Source organism: Tauraco erythrolophus, chromosome 19 (genome assembly GCF_009769465.1).
Source record: "Tauraco erythrolophus isolate bTauEry1 chromosome 19, bTauEry1.pri, whole genome shotgun sequence".
Lineage (NCBI taxonomy): Eukaryota > Metazoa > Chordata > Aves > Musophagiformes > Musophagidae > Tauraco > Tauraco erythrolophus.
In genome coordinates this window covers 10181337-10199903 of record NC_141483.1, presented here as the reverse complement: position 1 = coordinate 10199903, position 18567 = coordinate 10181337, and the positions used below count along the sequence as shown (strand labels likewise).

The following is an 18567-nucleotide window of genomic DNA, read 5'->3' as shown; positions in this document are numbered from 1 at the left end:
TGAAAGCATGAGAGTGTCAGGAATAGTGAGATTTTTGAAATGAGGTATTGTGATCACCCCATGAAGAGCAATGTTCTTTAACTCCACTTTGTTTATATCCCCAGTGAGTCTCACGAAGCTTCTCCAGCCACCCTCTCAAGTTAGTTGCCTTATTTTAATAAAAGTATTAAAAAACTAGGGAATATACAAATACAGTAACAGAACAAAGAAGCCTTGGATGTTCTCTGTGAGTAGAGAGAGTAATGATTCAAGATTACTTGTTCAAAAAAGTAAGCAGCAATTGGACAGACATAAATATGTATGGAGCCCCGTAAAGGAGCTTGTCATGAGCTATCGTCTGAGTCCACTGTACAGAGCAAGAGAATCAGCAAATCCTCAGCTCACAAATTAAAAAAATAAATGACCACAGAGTCTATTTTTCATTTTCTTCATGCATACGAACCACTACCGTACCCAATACTGCAGCGTGTTACTAAAGCAAAGGGCTTGAGATGGTTCCAAAAAGCCAAAAGAGCCTCAGACACAAGCGCTGGCGTTGGTGGCAGCTCCCCAGCAGCTGTCTGCCTCCGTGGCCAGCACGTGCCCCACGAGACGGCTGGCAGCCTGCAAACCTGCTGCTGCTGGAGCCCTCAGGAATATTGCACAGGGGTGAGAGAGAAGAGAGGAGGGGACTAGAGCCTGGCACAACAAAGCCTGGATGCTGTAAGGAGGTTAGTAGGGAAGTACGCAGATTTTTCCATAATTTCCATTCGTGAGCAGGCCCTTGGGAGAAGGCAGGAATCAAACCCGTTATTCATTTTGATTTTGACAAATCAGAAAATATTTTTTTGGAACTTTTCTGACTGGGCTTTTCTGCAAGTAATAAAGCATGAGCTGTGACATTAACTTTGATAAACACAATAAAAGCCGTATGTTGCCTGGCTTCTTTAGTGCCAGCTTAATAAGAAATGAAGCTCCTCACATTACAGCACTGCATAGCTGAATGCTTTTCCGCGGTTTGTGTTCTCCTCCGAAGCAGCAGTCACCGGCAGTTTTTGGATAGCAGACAGCAAGCAGTGTGATTGCAGTTGTACTTCAGCAATTCTTTTTTTCCCCCCTTATGTACATTTGAGACAGGCGATCAAGCAAGTATATGGCTATTTATTTGCCACTACTGCAGTTAAAGCTCATATGAACCATTACATAGAAAATTACTTTTCTTTCTCAGTTTATATGCCTGACCTTGATAGCTTTGCTGCTCGCTGGTACCGTTGCCATGGAAATGGGAGAGTGATATTTCTGTTGATATCATTGCATAATTAAGGGTCACTGAGACTGTTAGGGTCAAGAGATCATTTTCAGAGTTCAACTCCTCAGGGGGCGAGTGTTATTCCACAGAAGTTTTGCGTATGGGCTGATGTGATTGTTACTTTGTCATCCTAAATTAAGCTGTGGGGCCCACTGACGTCAAGCTAAGAGCAAGAAATATTTGCCAAATCTACAGATTTCCCCTAAAGCCCATCTCTGTGAGGCTGCTTTTTCTGGTTGTTCCCAGGTATACAGAACTGCCAGGCTATGAAGTTCGTTGCTACTTGTCAGCTGAACAGTGGTAACTGGCTGTGCAATTGCTCCTGACCATTTTGAATTATGTGTAAAACACACTCACTTGTACTGGTAAAAGCCTCTGGTGTTGGAAATTTGAGTCTCTCCAGGGTGTAGCTCAGAAGTCTTTTTCTTAATGGCCTCTGTTAAAAAGCTTGATGTTTCTACAAGGGCAGTTTAAGAAAGGACAAATAGGAGCCTGTCCTTCTTCAGTGGGCATCGACAACAGATTCTTTCTCTCCCTGCAAACTTACGTATTCAAAACCTATTCCGTTTTTGACAGGCTATGTTTTCTAGATTACCAGTCATTTTTGTTGCTTGCCTCCAGAGTCTCTCCAGAGGACCATATTTTTCTTGAAATCTGATACCCACACCCCAACATGATGCTCCAGCTCAGGCATCACCAGGACTGAGAGCAAAGTAAGGGCTACTTCATATTTTTAACATATGATATTCCTGGTTTGGCATCGCAGAGTAAGGAAAAAAAAAAGAAAATTGTAATGGAGTTACATCACTGACTGCAGTTTTGTAAGTCTTAAAAAAACAGTTTAATAAACTCTATTTTATTATCATTAATTAAATGAAGCTAGCTCCAGATGTTTAGGGAAAAAAAAGACCCCATCCACATTAGCCTTCTGGTTTGGCAAGCCCAAATAAACGTACGCTGCCATACCGTTCCCATTTCCTTTGCCTTTATTTTTACACAGAGGTTTTTGAAAGGTCTGTCTGCCTATACTTTCAGGATCTCTGAGCAGGTCTACATTTTTGATATACCCTTTCTTTTTCCCTGCGTGTCCTTTCTAAACAAGCTGTGCCCTTTCGTATCAGTATTCCAGTCATGTGAATCTTCTCTCAAATCTCCTGTTATATAAGGAAAAGTGAACACTATGAGGTCCTTTTCATAACTTTGGTAATTTGACAGTCCCTCTTTATTAGCACTGGGTCTGTCATCTTGGTTTACTGCTGGGAAAGCAGAGATTTTCACTGCATGATATAATAGCTATAAAAAAGGTTCAGATGGCTGTAAGTAGTACAATAAGACTAATTTTCAGTATATTGTTTCAAGACGACTTGCAGCGATTTAGCCAATTAAAAGTAGTAAGTGTTGGGCTAATGTAGATTCATGCCTCACACTGACAGTATATCTAGGGATAGTCTATACAGGAAGCTGTCATGAGGTGGTAGAAGTCCTGCATTGGGAGCTTTGAAAATTGATGAAGCAATAGAGATTGTAGTGGAAGAAATAATTAGGTGCAAATGTTGGAGAAAAAAAGTAGATGACACCTAGCCTGGTCCATCTTGCACCCACAGGTCGGATCTAGCCCTTTGGGACATTTCCATTGCCTTGTCCTTGGAAGAGACAGGTAAGGAGTTTTCTGGGAATAAGCTGTTATAACAAATTCCTTCTTCAGGGCTGAGTCCAATGAAGAGCTAGGTGCTAGGTCCCTGTTAGGAAAAGGGAGAAGTCTGAAGGAACATCTGTTTTCACATGTGCAGAGCATCCCGAGCAGCCAAGGTTAGATTATGCTATTAATCTGTTGCTCCTATAACTAACTTTATGGTCATATTTGGCAATTAATTATTTGATACCTTTGTCTGGTCTAGAAACAGAAATAATACAATAACCTTGTTTGACCCAGGACTAGCTCATGGCTAACTGTATATGCATAAAACCAAGTCCTCCTCCATAGTTTTTGTTGTCTGGTTGTGAGAGAAGAATGCACCTTGCTCTGTAAGGTGCAAACTGAAAAAACAAGAGAACCGTTGCACCGTTGGACATGAACCATCCCTTAATAATAGCATGCTATACAAAAAAGACCTGACGCATTAGAACATGGGAATTTATTTTCTTTTTAAAACAACAAATTAATCCCTCCTGACTTCCCAGTCAATCTGCTTTTGTGAGACTATTAAGGAACCCCTGAAGTGGAAGTGGGTAATATTTTCTTGTCTTTTTTCCCTCTCTTACTTTCTTTAAATTAACTCCAGAATCAGTTTGTAAGGAAGAAATAAACACTGTAAGAAATAGGCAAGTGAACGGTTTGCGCTCAAGAAATCCACAAATCTTCACTACTGTAAGGTTCAGGACGTGTTCCTTTCCTTTTTCTTTTCAGTTTCTTTCATTTTCCACATGGTTTTCTGAGAATGAGATTATTTTGTCTTCTGGCCATGGTGGACTGCTGAGAAATTTGTTCTGTCACCCATTACTGGTGTCTCCCAAAAAACTTTTTCAGCAGCCACATTTTTTGGACTTCCAAAAACTTCAACGTGTGACTGCAACAGTCAACCCTTTAGTCTACCTGGATTTTAAAGAAATGCACCATTGATCATGAATTTATTATAAACAATTGTATCAAAAAGATTGTATCATTGCTTGCCTGTGATGGTACTCAGCACATCTGAAGTGCTCATCTAACTGGAAATATTTATGCTGCATGTCTTAGAGGTTGCTATGGGAAAAGAGAAGACATATTCTGTTACACTGGGGCTGTTCCTGAGGTTCAAGTTCTGCTTCAGCAGAAGCAGAGCATGAAAGGAAGCACAGAGACACACGATATTTTGATGATTAAGGCACAAATATGTAACATTCTTCTCCTGTGAGGATAGGCTCTTGTTATTTTATTTGATGACTCAATAGCAAAGTTCTGTGGAAAGTTAGCTCTAACCTTGGACTTGGGGATCAAGAAGCAGAGAATGCTGTCTCAGCAGCAGTGCAATGAGAGAATTAGTATCAAAAAATGCTGGAGAAAGGAATTTTAGAGAATGGAAAAATCCCTCTGCAAATTCAGTTCCACTGGGAAGATCATAACCACTGAAAATCCAGTTTGCAAAGGCATTCTGTTTTAATTCTTTATATTCTTTTAATGGCTTGCATTAAAGACAAGGAGGACATGTTTAGTAAAGTACTTATTACTTTCTTTGGGAAGTTTTATTTTTCTTTTGCAGTTTTAGGATCAGGAGATGGTGGAAGTTACGTGGGACTTGATCTGTGGAAGGCCTTAGTAAAGCATGGATTTCTAAATGCCTGGTTAGGTGCTGAAGTCAAAAGTCAATGCTGCCAGCCCCTCAGTTTGCCTTCTCAGCATTAAAATTTTTAAGGTAACTCCATTTCTGGTTGTGACCATTATTTTGTCAGGCTTGATGGGGGTTTGAAGTGAGATTTGGATTTCAGTTCCTACTCCACTGAATATTTAATATAAAATAAGAAATATTAATAAAGCAAGGATTAGGTAGGACTTTTCTCTCTCAGGGGAGTGGCTTGTGACTTATCTGTGGAGTACACCTTGTCTCTCTGACCCAGTGAAGATTTAATTATTTAATGTAAGTAGGACAGGTTCAATAGGCAAGAATGAGCAACAAGCAGGGAGTCAAAATGCTGTTCTGGAAAAAAGGGAACTGCAATCCCCTAGGCAGAAGAGTGATTTGAACCCAGAACTCCTATATTCTGAGCAAATGTTGTATCTGCTAAAGGCAGCTTTAGCTTTTGGACTTTGGCAACACTTGTCTTCTTGGGAGGGTCTGTGGTGAGAGGCTGGGTATTGTACACTGAGTGTAGCAGGAAAGGAGTAATGTCATCCCCCTTCTCACTCACATGATGAAACTCAATCTCAATTTAGTCACTGTTGAAGCCTAGATTTTTATTTTTTTTTTTGTAGCTGCAATACTTTTGACTAGCAGCATCTTCCCTGCATTATGAATGGCACCCACCAGAAAGCAATGATCTGAAGTGTCTGTAAATATTCAGTTTTACGCATCACTTTGAAAAGGCAAATAACATTTGGGAAAATGGGAAATGGCATCTGCAGTTACGAGTGGTTTTGTCTTTTTTTTTTTTTTTTAATTTATTATAGTTTGCCTAGAAATCACCTGAGACTAGGCTAGGAACTGTGTATGTGCTAATTAAAAGACGTTCCTTGTGCCATCAGCCTTATTGTCTATATACTCGAGACAAGGTGTAGGAGGAGAAAAAGGTACATGCATATTTGCAGGCATTCATGAGCTACTGCTCCGTGGCAGGAGCAGAATTAAAATCCATGTCTGCCCTTTCTGAGATGAGAGCTTTACCCATTAGATCAAGACGTCTAGCAGAGTTCAGAGATTAATTTGACTCTCAAGCCTGTGCTTTGGCTACTCTGCTGAGCTGCTTATACCACCCACAGTGCATTCATCTACTAAGACTCGGTTGGTTTTTATTGAGTGAAAGGGAGCTTCATCCTGTAGACTCCAAATGGTATCGGTGGCTTTGGATCAGCCCTGAAGACTGTTGTGTATGTTTTTATTGCTGTTCACTAAAAAAGATGAGTTGTTATCAGTATTCTTCCATTTGTCTCCTTGATGTTGGTGGCAACTCACCACCTAAATAGCTTAGTATTGTTTTTGCTCCTTGGAGAATTAGGTAACAAAGTGAGCAGCACGCAACACTCCCAAACGCCCTGGTCAGAAGAACTACTGTTCCTCAAACATCAGCAGGAATGAAAGCCTGAGTGCTGGTCAGAAGGAGTAGACAAAGCACTGTTGGAAGCACTGCTGAAACTTGAATAAAAACCATTTTCATTTGTAGTCAGAATTGCTGCCTGTGGTTTCCCAGCAGCTCTCCAGCTTTCAGCCTACAGGATAGTGAACACGACTTGTAGCAAGTGGGTAACTGAAGCTAAATTCAACCTGTCCCAGCATTAGTCTGAAACGTTAGTTACAGGTTTTTGAGTTTGTTTATTTTTCATATAAAGTACAAAGGATATTGCTGACTGCGGCAAGTGAAGAGTTTAAGAAATAAGAGAGAAATTTCAGTTAAAAGGCCTATTTGTCAGGGTAACAATTTTGGTGAATTGTTGTGAAAGATTTTTGCTTTTTTTAGACAGTGTTTCCTCCAATTATTATATGATCTTGGCTTAGGGGTCTGAATTTAGTTCTTCCTTCAGCAGGCATCATGACTGAAAAGTGGATGTCAGAAGTCTTAAAAGGATTAGTGCTCCATATAAAACCAATAAAATTGATTTGTGAATTAGGGGTCCCCTTCACAGAAGTAATGAAGTTTTCTTTCTGCAAGCAGTGAAATTTCTTTCTTGTAGCTGTCAGTGTAGTCGTTCTGCATCAGTGTAAGATATCGACAGTGTGCTCAGGGCAACAGCAGAAAAGGGCAGAGATAAATGAGGGAAAGGGAGCAATCTCGATTGAGTAGAGCTGTTCCAAACCAATTGCAAATACAATAAAACTATAAGGCCCCACCCTGCTCTTAGAAAAATGTTCTTAGTAACTTCAGTAACAGTACAATGATTTTATATGATGTTGGTAATGAAAATACGTCTCTGAGGTACTGACACCTGTGCTTCTTACACACTGAGACTTCAATACAGCTATGATAATTATCCAACTCGGAAAACTTCCCTTCCTCTATTGATTGATTAATGCACACTTCAGGATCTCAACTGGTGTAAAACAGTGGCATCCCTGCCACTGATCAAGATATACAGAAAATATCAAAATCCTGCACTGAAGTGAATGCTAAAACAAAAACAACCAACCAAAGCTAATTGAAGAAATTTGGAGTTGCTGATTTCTGGTGAGCAACATTTACTTCTCAGGAAGTAGAACTAAACTGTAAGAACACGAAAAGGGAAGAAAACCACTTTTTTTCAACAGGAGATTTAAAGGGTGAATGCATGTTAAATGGACAGTACGATTAGCAATTAATCAAGAAAGTTAATGCTCTTCTACCAGAAGTGTATCAGAAAAATTTTCTAGGGATTTTCAAAGGACTCCACCCTGCCCCCCAACAATGGGATTCGTACACGAGTGCTCAGGTGAGGACCATGTATGAACTCATTAGGATTAGGACCAGCAGCGTTTGCAGAGCAGGCTCTGCAGATGTGATGGCAGAGGACGTGGCACTGTGCAGCACTAATTCACGGCTGCTTGCTTTTGGCAGTAAACAATGATGCAAATCTGAATGAAATCAAGTCATGCCAAAGGGGTTCTTGGTGAGTGGTGCTTCAGCAGTCTCTGCAGAAGAGATTGCTAGGGTGGAGGCAGAGTAAGAAACAACCCTAACTGTAGACTGAGTTGGTAGATAGGCTATGTACAGCTAGTAATATCCCAAAGGCCAGTCCAGATACACTGGATAGAAATATTTAATCAGACTCAAGATATTTTTATATTTTCCAGAGGTTGTCTACATTATGAAGCAGTAACAGGTGCATACTTTCAAAAAATATATTGGCAAAAGGAAACAATAGAAAAGAGAAAATTAAATCTTTTGTGCTCTTTTTGCTTTGTTCCTAATTAATTAATTCCAGGACTGATCATTCAAAGTATATAGATGCAGAGAGACAAAAAGCTCAACAAATTTAATGCTATTAGGCTGCAGAAGAGTAACAATATCTGAACTTTTAAAAGTGTATGTAAGAAACAGACTGTTAGGTTGGTTCTAATTTCAAAGGCTAGACCAATAATAGGGGAACACACAGGAGAAATTTAGAGAGTCCTTTATAACGCAATGGCCGTTCTCTTTTCTGACACTTTAGGGCACAAGAAAAAATAAAAATTTTAGCAAAGTTTATGAAGTCCTAGTGGGGCTGGACCTCAAAGTCTGCAAAGACCCGCCCCAAAGTATTGCTTCTTCATGTCACCAATTTCATAGACCGTATAAAGCTCAAATGATGGTAGCACAGTTTAAGTCATGCAGTATTTCTTCTCCAAAACCAACATGTATCTTAGTGTACTAGAACTAATCTACTAAAATATTCATGTAGCAAAGAAAAATGGGAATAAAAAAAACCACAGTATGCACAGTGTGTCAGAATTAATGTGCCTAGAGGAACATTAACTTTTGTATTTCTAAAGTTTTTTAACCTTGCCACCTTGATGGTGTTCTGACACAGCATTTTACATTTAATATTTTTCTTTTTTAAAGTTCAAAGACAAAATGAAAGATGGGAAGGGGAGGGATAAGTGGGAGAAAATAAAAAAGGACCAGAAACAATAGAGCTGAGTTCTTTGCTTTGTGAATAAAGACCTCAAACTAAAAGTTTCATACATAAGATGAAATTCACTGCAGGCAGGCATAGAAAGCTCTGCAATAATTAGAAAAAAAAACAGCAAAGACTTAATGAGATTTAAGTGATACATATGCTGAGCTGACCCTTAGATATTCTTAAATGAATTTCACTCTCACATGGCTTCTCTTCTAAACGGATGTGCATGAAACATTAATGCATTTGCATGAAAATTCCCACATGTCTATATTTTATTTTCATTTTTAGATGTGTATTTCTACAGCACATGTGCTGAACCCTGTGCTTAATAGTGAGCAATCTTTATTAATAGGCTCCTGAAAATCCAAACAGTCAGAAGGGTTCTGAAATCATTGAAACTGAGTCTGCCCCCAACTACAAATTACAGACGAAGCTTTTTATGATCAGACTCAAAAAGAAATAATGAAATCTTATTTTTGGCAACAAACCAGCTGGGGAAAATTATATACCAAACTGCGAATTTTATAAAAATTGAGACTGTGAGAACAAAAGAGAAAAAGCAAAAAGGACGGTTTGTAATGAAGAGTTATACAAGTGTAGCTGTGTTGGGCATACTAATCACCTGCTGTATCAGGTTAGAGAGGACATCTAAACCATCATGGAATCTGAATGTACCTGATCCATCTTCCAGGTGTTCATGTATCCTCCCCCCCTCAGTCTGCCCCGAGTCCTGCACAGATGCATTTTCCTGAAGGCACAAGGGCTCTGTAGGATCAGACAGGTCTTTCTGCATGAAGTTTATTGCAAGAGGTGATCCGCTGGCAGCTCCCCAGTGGGCCATGTCTTGTGTTAGGGTTGAGGTAATGAACTTTAATCTCAGTAGAGGAAAAAATCCCAAAACATCCTTGATTCATGAAAATAAACTTCTATCAGCTGTTTCAAAATGACATCTTTTAAAATGCATTTTTTAATTAAAGAGGAGAGCTCAAGCTTTAAGGTATACCTTCATTTTCTGGCTGAACAAACTCTTTGCAGAATTAAATTGAATTGTGCAGAAATATTCATGGCCAAGGACATAAAGATGTGAATCAATACAGGGAAAAAAAAAAAAAAAAAAAAGATTCCAGACTCTTCCCTGTCCCAGATTTCCCTATAAACCTGAAGCCTATGTGGTACTTCAACATAGACTTTTAATCAAGGATATAACGAAGTGTGTGCTCAGGTCACTGAAATGAACAAGATGTCTTGCCTCTCAGTTTAATTAAAAGATTTCTTCATTGAATTGTGTTGTACAAAACTCTCATTTGTTTTGTGTTTGTTGTAATTACAAGTGGTCCCTTGTCATGCAGCTCTATGCACTTCTATCCTGAACCTGTACTTTAATCTGTACAAGGGGGTAAAAGGCACAAATAGGACATTAATCTCCCTAAACCAGCTTTCTCTCTTGCATACGTTTCCAGCTAAAGAGAAATCTGCTAATTTCTGAAAAATGTAGCTTTAGTGAGCATGGACTGACTTTTAGTTTCTCACTACCCCTGTTCCCTTTACTGCCCTCTTGGTTTCTTTATCTGTAAGTATCATGGACTGAATTCACTGAAATATTTTAAACACAAACTGTAAGCCTGTGCTTAAATCCCATGGGCTACAACAGGAGTTAAGTAAGTGTTTATAAGTAAGTGCCGTGGTAAATAGGGATTAGCTCTATCTGCCTTGTTGGTTCAGGATGTTCCAAATGGGGACAATTCTCTTCTTTGTGCCTTCTGTCTTGTACCACCAAAATTGTACTCAGCTGCCAGAAGTAAGACTTTGTCCTTTGACAGGTGTCACTGCAAATGTGGTGCCTGGGTGTGCAAAGGTTCGACATCTATTCATCCTTGACAGGCAAAATTGCACGGGGCTGTCTAGTTAGTAGTGTCTCAACACCAAGAATGTTTTGCCTTGTGGGATTCATGTGAGTTTTTGAGTGATTACAGAGTGGACAGACGTTGTGAATGCTTTTGGGCTGCCCAGTGCTGTGAACTACATACATAACACGTACTGGGAAAAAGTGAGTGATGACTTATTAAGTCTGTTATTGGTCACCTGGCCCTGCTATATTTTACTCTTGCCTTTACCAGTTCAAGTTGATATGAAAACAAACTGTGAGGTGTTTATTGCTTTAATCAAAAAGCCAGATGGAGTAGGCTAAGAACAGAAGGACTGCCATCTCAGATTAAACCAGAAGGACTGGTGGTCCATCCCACCCTGTGTCCCCACTATAAAGGTCAAGCAGAGTGATTCTTCTCCGAATACATACTCCCACCTTTTAGCACTCAAAAGATTAGGGACTTCCTGCACAAGTGGCTGCATCTGAATCGTCACATTTCACTATCCACAACTAAACTACCATGAATTTATTTAGCCTTTTTAGATGTCTGTAGAATCCTGTGGCAAGGATTTCCGTAGAATAATCCAATTGTCTTCCTATTTTCCAGAGAAACACTCTGTAGGGCTGTTACTATGATACTCTTGAAGTCAGTGTTACAGGGTATACACAGAGACAGAAGTACAATTCTTTAGAGCAATTAATTAGCATGAATCAGAGATGATACTCTGAGGGCTTTATATGGAGGAGACAATTGTGTGGGTGAGTTAAATTTTGTCAGTTGTGCCTGTCTTTCTTGGAAGTGGCTGAGCAGTGTTCAGTTGCAGAGAGATACTACCAATGTTTGTGTCAAAGCAGAAAATGGATGCAAGTATTGCCAGTACCTCTTCTGTAGGGTCCTGAGTGCTTGGAGAGGTTTGACTGCCCTTCCTTCCTGTTGCAGATGAAGGAAATGAGCCCCTCATAGAAGTGCATCGTTCTTCAGTCTTAAATGTAGAAGGCTATGAATACACTGAAGAGACGTAACTGCAATTTTACAATTCTAAATGCAATGCCTTTGTTTTCTCTGTGGTTCCCTTTGTTTACTCTTTATATAAAATTTGGTCCACAGAATTCAGCTGCTGCAGGAAACTCTCTGTGATCATTTAATTCTCTGGTATACTACAGCTTCTTTTTGTCTTCCACTATAACGAACATCCTGTACATAACTCATTAAGGCAAAATCAAAAATCCCTCCTATTTTCTCAGTGCCATTAGCTTTTCAGCTGTCATATCACCTTTTATTGAAATTCTGCCAAGTCCTTCAAGCTAAGCAAAGTGAACATATGTCAGTAGGGACCTCCAAGAAACACAAACTGTTTCAGTATTTGGCATACATTTCTCTGAATCAACCCTGAACAAAGCAGGGTGGTAGCAGAATAATATCGGGGTGTTAGAGGATTTGTATTTGCCAGAGATACATCATGTTTCTTCCCATTTGTGGTGATTAAAAATCCCAGGTCACTTTCTATAAGAGAAATACTACATTGTCTTGACTCAATGCTGAGCAAATGTGTTTTGGATATACTATATAGGGAGCTTAGTTTTTCCATGAGATGCTGCCTTTGTTCTCGGTTTCTGTCTGCTGTTTTTGACTCTTACACTTGACTCCTCACTGACAAAATGATGCTTCACCATGAACTGAAGATATGAACTGCAATAGTTATATGACCAGCTCTCCATCTCTTCCCCTGCACCCTCAGTTACTGACTCTTGATCTGTGTTTATTCCATGCAATACCAAAGTTCTGTTACCCCCATTTTCCTAGATGAGGAATAAGCAATTAAGAGACTCGCCCATTAAAAGAATTTTATGGCAGAGTCATACACACACTGCCTTGCTGCCAGGACATAATTGGTAAACTCCCTGGTGTATGGGCCGAAATTTGTTTAACAACTGTCTCATCACATTTCCTATTTTCATTTTCTCTTTCAGACTAACAGCTAAAGCCGTCGCAGTTCTCTTACCAATCCTGGGAAGCTCGTGGATCTTTGGGATTTTGGCTATCAATGCCCATGCATTAGTGTTTCAGTATATATTTGCTGTTTTCAATTCACTACAAGTAAGTACCTGGTGGGAAAGTTTATGGTTACTGAACTGCTGCTGAGAGCCAATACATGGATCATTAATGTTTTCACATGTTTGTGTTTATTGGATTTTTTGTATCCTCCTTCCTCTGTCTTTGAAGTCTGTGCTGACCACACAGGGCTCACAATTGTTTAGTCTTTGTATGAACAGAACTTTTATCCCAGTCCTTAGTGTTTCCAGTAGCAATAATTAAATGAATGAGCAGTGAGCTTGAGAAATTAAATTCATTCTTTAAGCACCATGTACCACAGGCAAGATTCCTCAGTGTAGATACCAGAACATTTTTTCCATGTCAGTCTGAGGCTTCATTACTGAGACTAAATGAAAGCGAACAGAAGTTTGTGGGAAAGGTGTGGCATAAGGAGAAAACTGGAACTATTCTGCATTCTGCACATGACTCTTGCATGCAGACAGCTAGACCCTCATCTTCTAAATACGCCAATCCAGAAAAATAGCTGTGTCCAAGAAGAAATGTAAGCATCTGCTGAGCCTTAAGCAGACACTTCAGTAGAGGCACAAATCTATAGGTGTGTTATAATTCTTTCCCAAATAATGGTTACAAAGGGGAAGAAAAAATAAACTCCTGTAAATCCTTTTTAATCTCAGTAACAAATACCACCATGATCACAAAAAGAGTACATCAGAGTTCTCCCCATGAGCTGATAAGAAGAGTTCCAATTTTCATCCAAAATAAACCCCGTAAGTTTGGCTGAATACTTCCCAAAAGAAAACAAGATTATTTTGAGAGGGAAAGGAGATGAGACATTTTCCCCTTCCCTTGGACAAAAGACCAAAGATAGCAAAATTCTGTTGTGAAAATTTTCCTAATTCTAATACATTGCTTTTCTAGTGTGAAAAATATCGATCTGGTGTTTCCCAAAGAACATTTCCCTCTGCCTTTATCTTTTCAAGTGCAGACAAAAAGTTGTCTTGTTGCCATGAAAACAGAATTCTTGCTTCTTTTCAGCCAGATTTCTCCTTTAGCACCCCAAAGTTTAGGATGTGCTGTTTTACAGGATACGGTCCAGATAAGCCTCATAACCTAATGCTGCGGGTTTCTCCAGTTTAACACGGGGCACAGTTTGGCCTTCTCTTTGATATTTGTAGATCTCCAGCTACTTGACATCATCTTTATACAATACTGTGAGAAATACTTTATTGTATTTTATTCCTTACAGCCAGTCTTCACCCTTCTCCCTTTTATCTGTTTTCAGGGATTTTTCATGTTCCTGTTTCACTGTCTTCTGAATTCAGAGGTATGTAACCAAATGATGTTAACAAATTTGGTGTTACCAAACGTAACATGAGTGTAAAACAAGAGGCTTTCTCTGTTATCATTTCCTGCTATGCCACTGATTTCTTTTTTCTTTCAGTTAATACATGACTTTTAGTGACTTTGTGACTTGCAGTGTTTTGACCCATTCTTAATGTTTATTTTATTTAACATAAGAAAGGGTTTTTTTTAAAAAAAAAGAGAAGAGAAGGCAGCTCGAGACTAAGGAAAGAAGCTCTCCTGAGGGCTGGAGGGGCTGAGCAGGGCATGGCCTGTTCTGCTAAGGAAGGATGCTTAAATAGTGGGTGTGGGATTCTGGCAGTCCCTGTTGAAGGGCCTCTGGCTTTCTTACATCTGCAGTTCCACAGAGGAAAATAAATATTATTCTCAGCAAAACATGCTTTTGGAAGTTGCTCATGAAATTCTTAATGGGAAACCAAACAGAGTAGAACACATTCCAGGTATTTTTCTTTACAGGAAGTACAAGTTTTCATAGTGGACCAAGAGGCATCTTTTTGCACTAAGGCTGTCACAGAGCAACTAGGGTAAAGCCAAGGCAAGGCTGATGTAAATGGGGCTTGTGGAGACCATCTTTGCTGGGCCTGGAGCTTGCAGCATCCTCTCCTCCCATGGCAGATAGCAGAAAATATTCAGCAACACTTATTACTGACAACAAAAGTTTCTTATGAAAACCATTTCCAGGATGCCGATGGGATTACTGCTCAGTGAATACCCACATAGCTTTGATTCTCCCACAACTCTTTCTTCTTGATGCTACTGAGTAGCTCTGCCCCACAGCCTGCTGCTCCTTCCTATGTAACAATAGCTCTGCAGCTCTTCTGGGGAGACATTATTATTTATTAATATTTGCCAACCTATTCAGTCTTAGAGCATTGATATGATCTTTGCTAACAATCAGTTTGAAGAGTCAGGACTGACTATGACATTTTTGATCTTCATTGAAATCAACTGAAGTTAAGCAGGCAGGTTAAAGGTAAGGAGGAAAAATATTTCTTTATTCTATTCTCCCCCAAAGTCAGAAGCTTTCTTCCTGCTGTCAAGCTTCAAATGTCTGACATCAAATACCACTATTTGAATTGCTGCCATTTTTCCGGGAACCTCATGAGAAATTAAATTCAGAAACTTTTCAGAATTTGTATTCTCAAAAACCAGTTTATATATGGCTAATGGGAACCGTCATTTTTGGAGAGCAGGTCATATTGGCTCCATCGTATGCTGCGCGTATCTAAAATACTTCTTCAGCTAAACTGCGAGGATTCTCCTCGAGAATTTTGTTCTTACCGTAGAAGTAAAACTCAGTGAAATCTGCAGATATTTCCAAGTGGTTGAGTAAAAAAGAGCTTTATTCCCAGTGCACCTGGACAGGAAATACACACACATTATAAAGAAATGCAGGAGAATAGGTTTGACAGGGACCTGAGCAGCCTTGCCCTCAGCACAGGTCCAATGCACCAGTGTCACCCCTGACAGCTCAGGCGCCAAAGCCCCTCGACCTCCGTCGGCAGTTTGGCTCTGTGTCTCATTAGCCCCACTACTGCTACTCCTAAATTCTAATTTTCATCTTTCTTACTGCAATCTGAGCTTCTTATTTCCTGTTTTAGCTACTATACGTGGAAAGAGTAGATAATTCCTTTCCTCTCCACAGGAAAGGAAGACTGTAACACTCAGCCTGGCTTTCCCCAGTCTCCTCTTTTGATTAAGCAACTTGAGCTTCTCGTAATGAGTGTTTTCTTGACCTGTGATCCTCTTCACTGCTCTCTTGAGGACTCTCTCCAGCTGGTCCCTGTATTTCCTGGGATGCCGGACTCAGTACTGTAGCTGAGGCCATGCTGGTGTAGAATAAGGAGGAAGAATTACTTTGTGTGTTTTGCAGACTATGCTTCTCTTGACAAGGAGTTCTTTATCAAAACATCGTAACAGTAGTCAATCACTTCCAGCCAGTAATTCTTGATAAATCTCACCTACTTGCCTAAAGAATGACTGTCTCACACCGTTTTTTTGTTATGCAGCTGATTATTCTCACCTTGGTGCAGAATATTCCTACATCTCCAGGGAATTTCATCCAGCATCTTTAAATCATTTCCATTTTCAAAAGGCTGGCAGCTGGCTTATGTCCCCATGGCATCTGGGTACCATCAGGACTGTGTGAGCTTCAGGGATGGCCAGCCCTAATAGGGGAGCTTGTGGTCCATCTTGGGGCTGTATATTTAGTTATAAAACGTGAAAGCGTCCTAGTGAGCTGCTGAAAATCAGTGTAATGACACCTTATGAAATCTTTCAAACCAGGACTGCAAATGCCCAGGACTGCTTATATGCCCTGCAGCTTTGTTTTTTGCTTTTATTATTTTTTTTTTATTTTTAACAAGATGAATGGTAATACAGCCATCCTTGAGCATCGAGGATAATGCAGATAACATGAAAATGTTGCCAGTGAAATGAGGCATAAGTGAAGTTATAAAATGCTTTCTGTTTAAAGTATGGGTACTTGAAAAGTGAAGTTAAATTTTAAAATAGGATCATAAATATAAAGAAAAATGAAGGGGTGGAATGTTTGTTGGTTTTTAGTACAGTGACATTAATGTGGAGGAAGAATAGTGGGGAAATGATTGTAGGCTGCACCTGTGAAAATAAACACAACTTTTTCAAAAGAAATCTTCTACCTGGTTTCATTTTTTTTCCCCAAAGGTTAGAGCTGCCTTTAAGCACAAAACCAAGGTCTGGTCCCTTACCAGTAGTTCAACTCGTAACATCAATGTGAAACCCTTCAATTCAGACATTGTAAGTATTCCTCTTTTTTTTTTTTTTTTTCCTATTGTACTTTAAAGTATTCCACATTAAATTCTGCTGGAAAGAACAGGGCAGAAGAAGGCACGTGGGTATTTTTAGTACCTAACCTAATGCATGGTGTAGACAGGTGGAATCAGCACGTATTAAGTTGCAGCTCCAATATCGGTTTTGAAAGCAAAGGACAAAATTCTGCTTTCTGGTAAACTATCAAATAAAAGTAAACAAAGGTTTATGAACTCTGGAGTATGGTTCAATGCGATGATTCCCACCAATTGTAATGGACTTCAGATTATGCATTCAAGCAGCATTTTGGCAATGTATTTGTCTGATGGTGATGGCTTTTTGATAGGGCACTTTTACATTTAAGCCTGAGGAATAAACTCTTAAATAAATCAACGCATGAATATACTTTTCTAGCTCTCCTTAAATTGTCTTGAGGCAAAGACATTTGTTGTTATAAAGAACCAGACTTTTGAAGTGATAGACATCATTAAGTGATCGCTGCCAATCACCTTAGATCCTGGCAATAACTGTTTAAAAATCCTTTATAGCATATGCTCTCAAGACTCTGTGACAATGTTGTAATGTAAATAGATGCTTTCAAGCTTTCATTTCATCCAGACGAGAGTGGTTTAGCAAAATAAATAAATCTATTTTCGATATTATTTTGTTTTCCAGATGACTGGGAACAGGCCAGGCACAACGCCCACGAAGCTGAACACCTGGGATAAAAGCACCAATTCAGCCAACCGCATTGATTTATCAGCAGTCTGACAGTACTACCAGGTTCTCGGTGAATATCAAGCCATACATTCAGGACCTCTGACACAGTGTCCACCAGTTTTCTCTCACTGTTACTACCAGTAGAAAACTGCTTTTTTAATCACTGCCTAATAAATTGGAGATTGCCATATCATTTTGTTGAGTAAATAGCCCTTATCTGCTTGCCTTCGAAACTGTAACATGTTCTACAACTTGGCTGTTAGCAATATCTGTAAAAATAAGTAGCACAAATATACACTGGATGGTTTTGTCAGGAATGATGAAAACATTAGGTATACAAAAAGGGCTTATTGCTGTCCAAATCATTCCAGCTCCCAGAACTGAGGAAAGGCAACATTCCTCTGGAAAGATGATTTTTTTTTTTTTCTCTAAAATGAAACGCTTCCCATTGTGATGTTGTAATGGGGCTATTCTGGTCTTGCTGTGTACTCTCTGTTTACATTTATTACCTTACAGAATCCAATTATCAAAGTGAAGCTTATTCAAAATACATGGTGTGGTGATTAATTTAAATGCTACAAGGAAGCCAGAACTTGAGGGAGAAGCAGGTTCCAACTATTCAGCTCCCAGCATGGGCATGGAATTAGCAAAGGTAATACATACATACGTCTCTGAGCACATAAACAGCACATGTAACAGGTAAGACTCCTGCATGTGGCCCGTTAGTATTTTAGATATTTTTGTTTACATCATACCCCTGAAAGGCAGGCACGGCTGAGGTTGTCCTGTAGCAGTCCCCAGCATTTCCAGCGCTGATGTGTGTCTGCTGGCACATCTCAGCGCAAAGTATTTGCATTGCTTTGCCTGAAGCTTTTGGACGCAATCAACAGCTGTCCATCAAGTGCATTTCACAAACGCACTGTATCTTTTGGGAATCAAAACCTGGCACTGTGACTTATCTTTCTTCTTTTACTGGTCAAATCGAGACACTGAATTCCAACCACAAAAATGCTACACAACGCTACACTGTGAAGACAGCCAGACTACAAACAAGTCTGTGTATTGTTACCTACAGACATCTTTTAAATAGGTCTCTGCAGACTCTTTTGTGGTTTTAAACTCTGCTCAGCACTTAATAGCTTCTGCTTTAGTACTGCTAGGGAGTATCTTTAAGGGGAAAAAAACCACTGTAATTTTTCTTTCGATCAGTGTTTTGTAGG

At 39.5% G+C, this 18567-nt stretch overlaps 1 protein-coding gene across 3 annotated transcripts in view; it reads left to right on the top strand.

Moving 5' to 3' along the window:
• The window catches only part of ADGRD1 (adhesion G protein-coupled receptor D1), a 151310-nt gene extending 133912 nt beyond the window's left edge, over positions 1-17398 (top strand). For all 3 annotated transcript variants that reach the window (XM_086623544.1, XM_086623546.1, XM_086623545.1), the window contains 4 exons: positions 12391-12517; positions 13758-13799; positions 16523-16615; positions 17303-17398. In XM_086623544.1, the coding sequence (XP_086479670.1) occupies positions 12391-12517; positions 13758-13799; positions 16523-16615; positions 17303-17398 (358 nt within the window). The remainder of the gene's footprint in view (positions 1-12390; positions 12518-13757; positions 13800-16522; positions 16616-17302) is intronic.
• The last annotated feature ends 1169 nt before the right edge of the window (positions 17399-18567 follow it).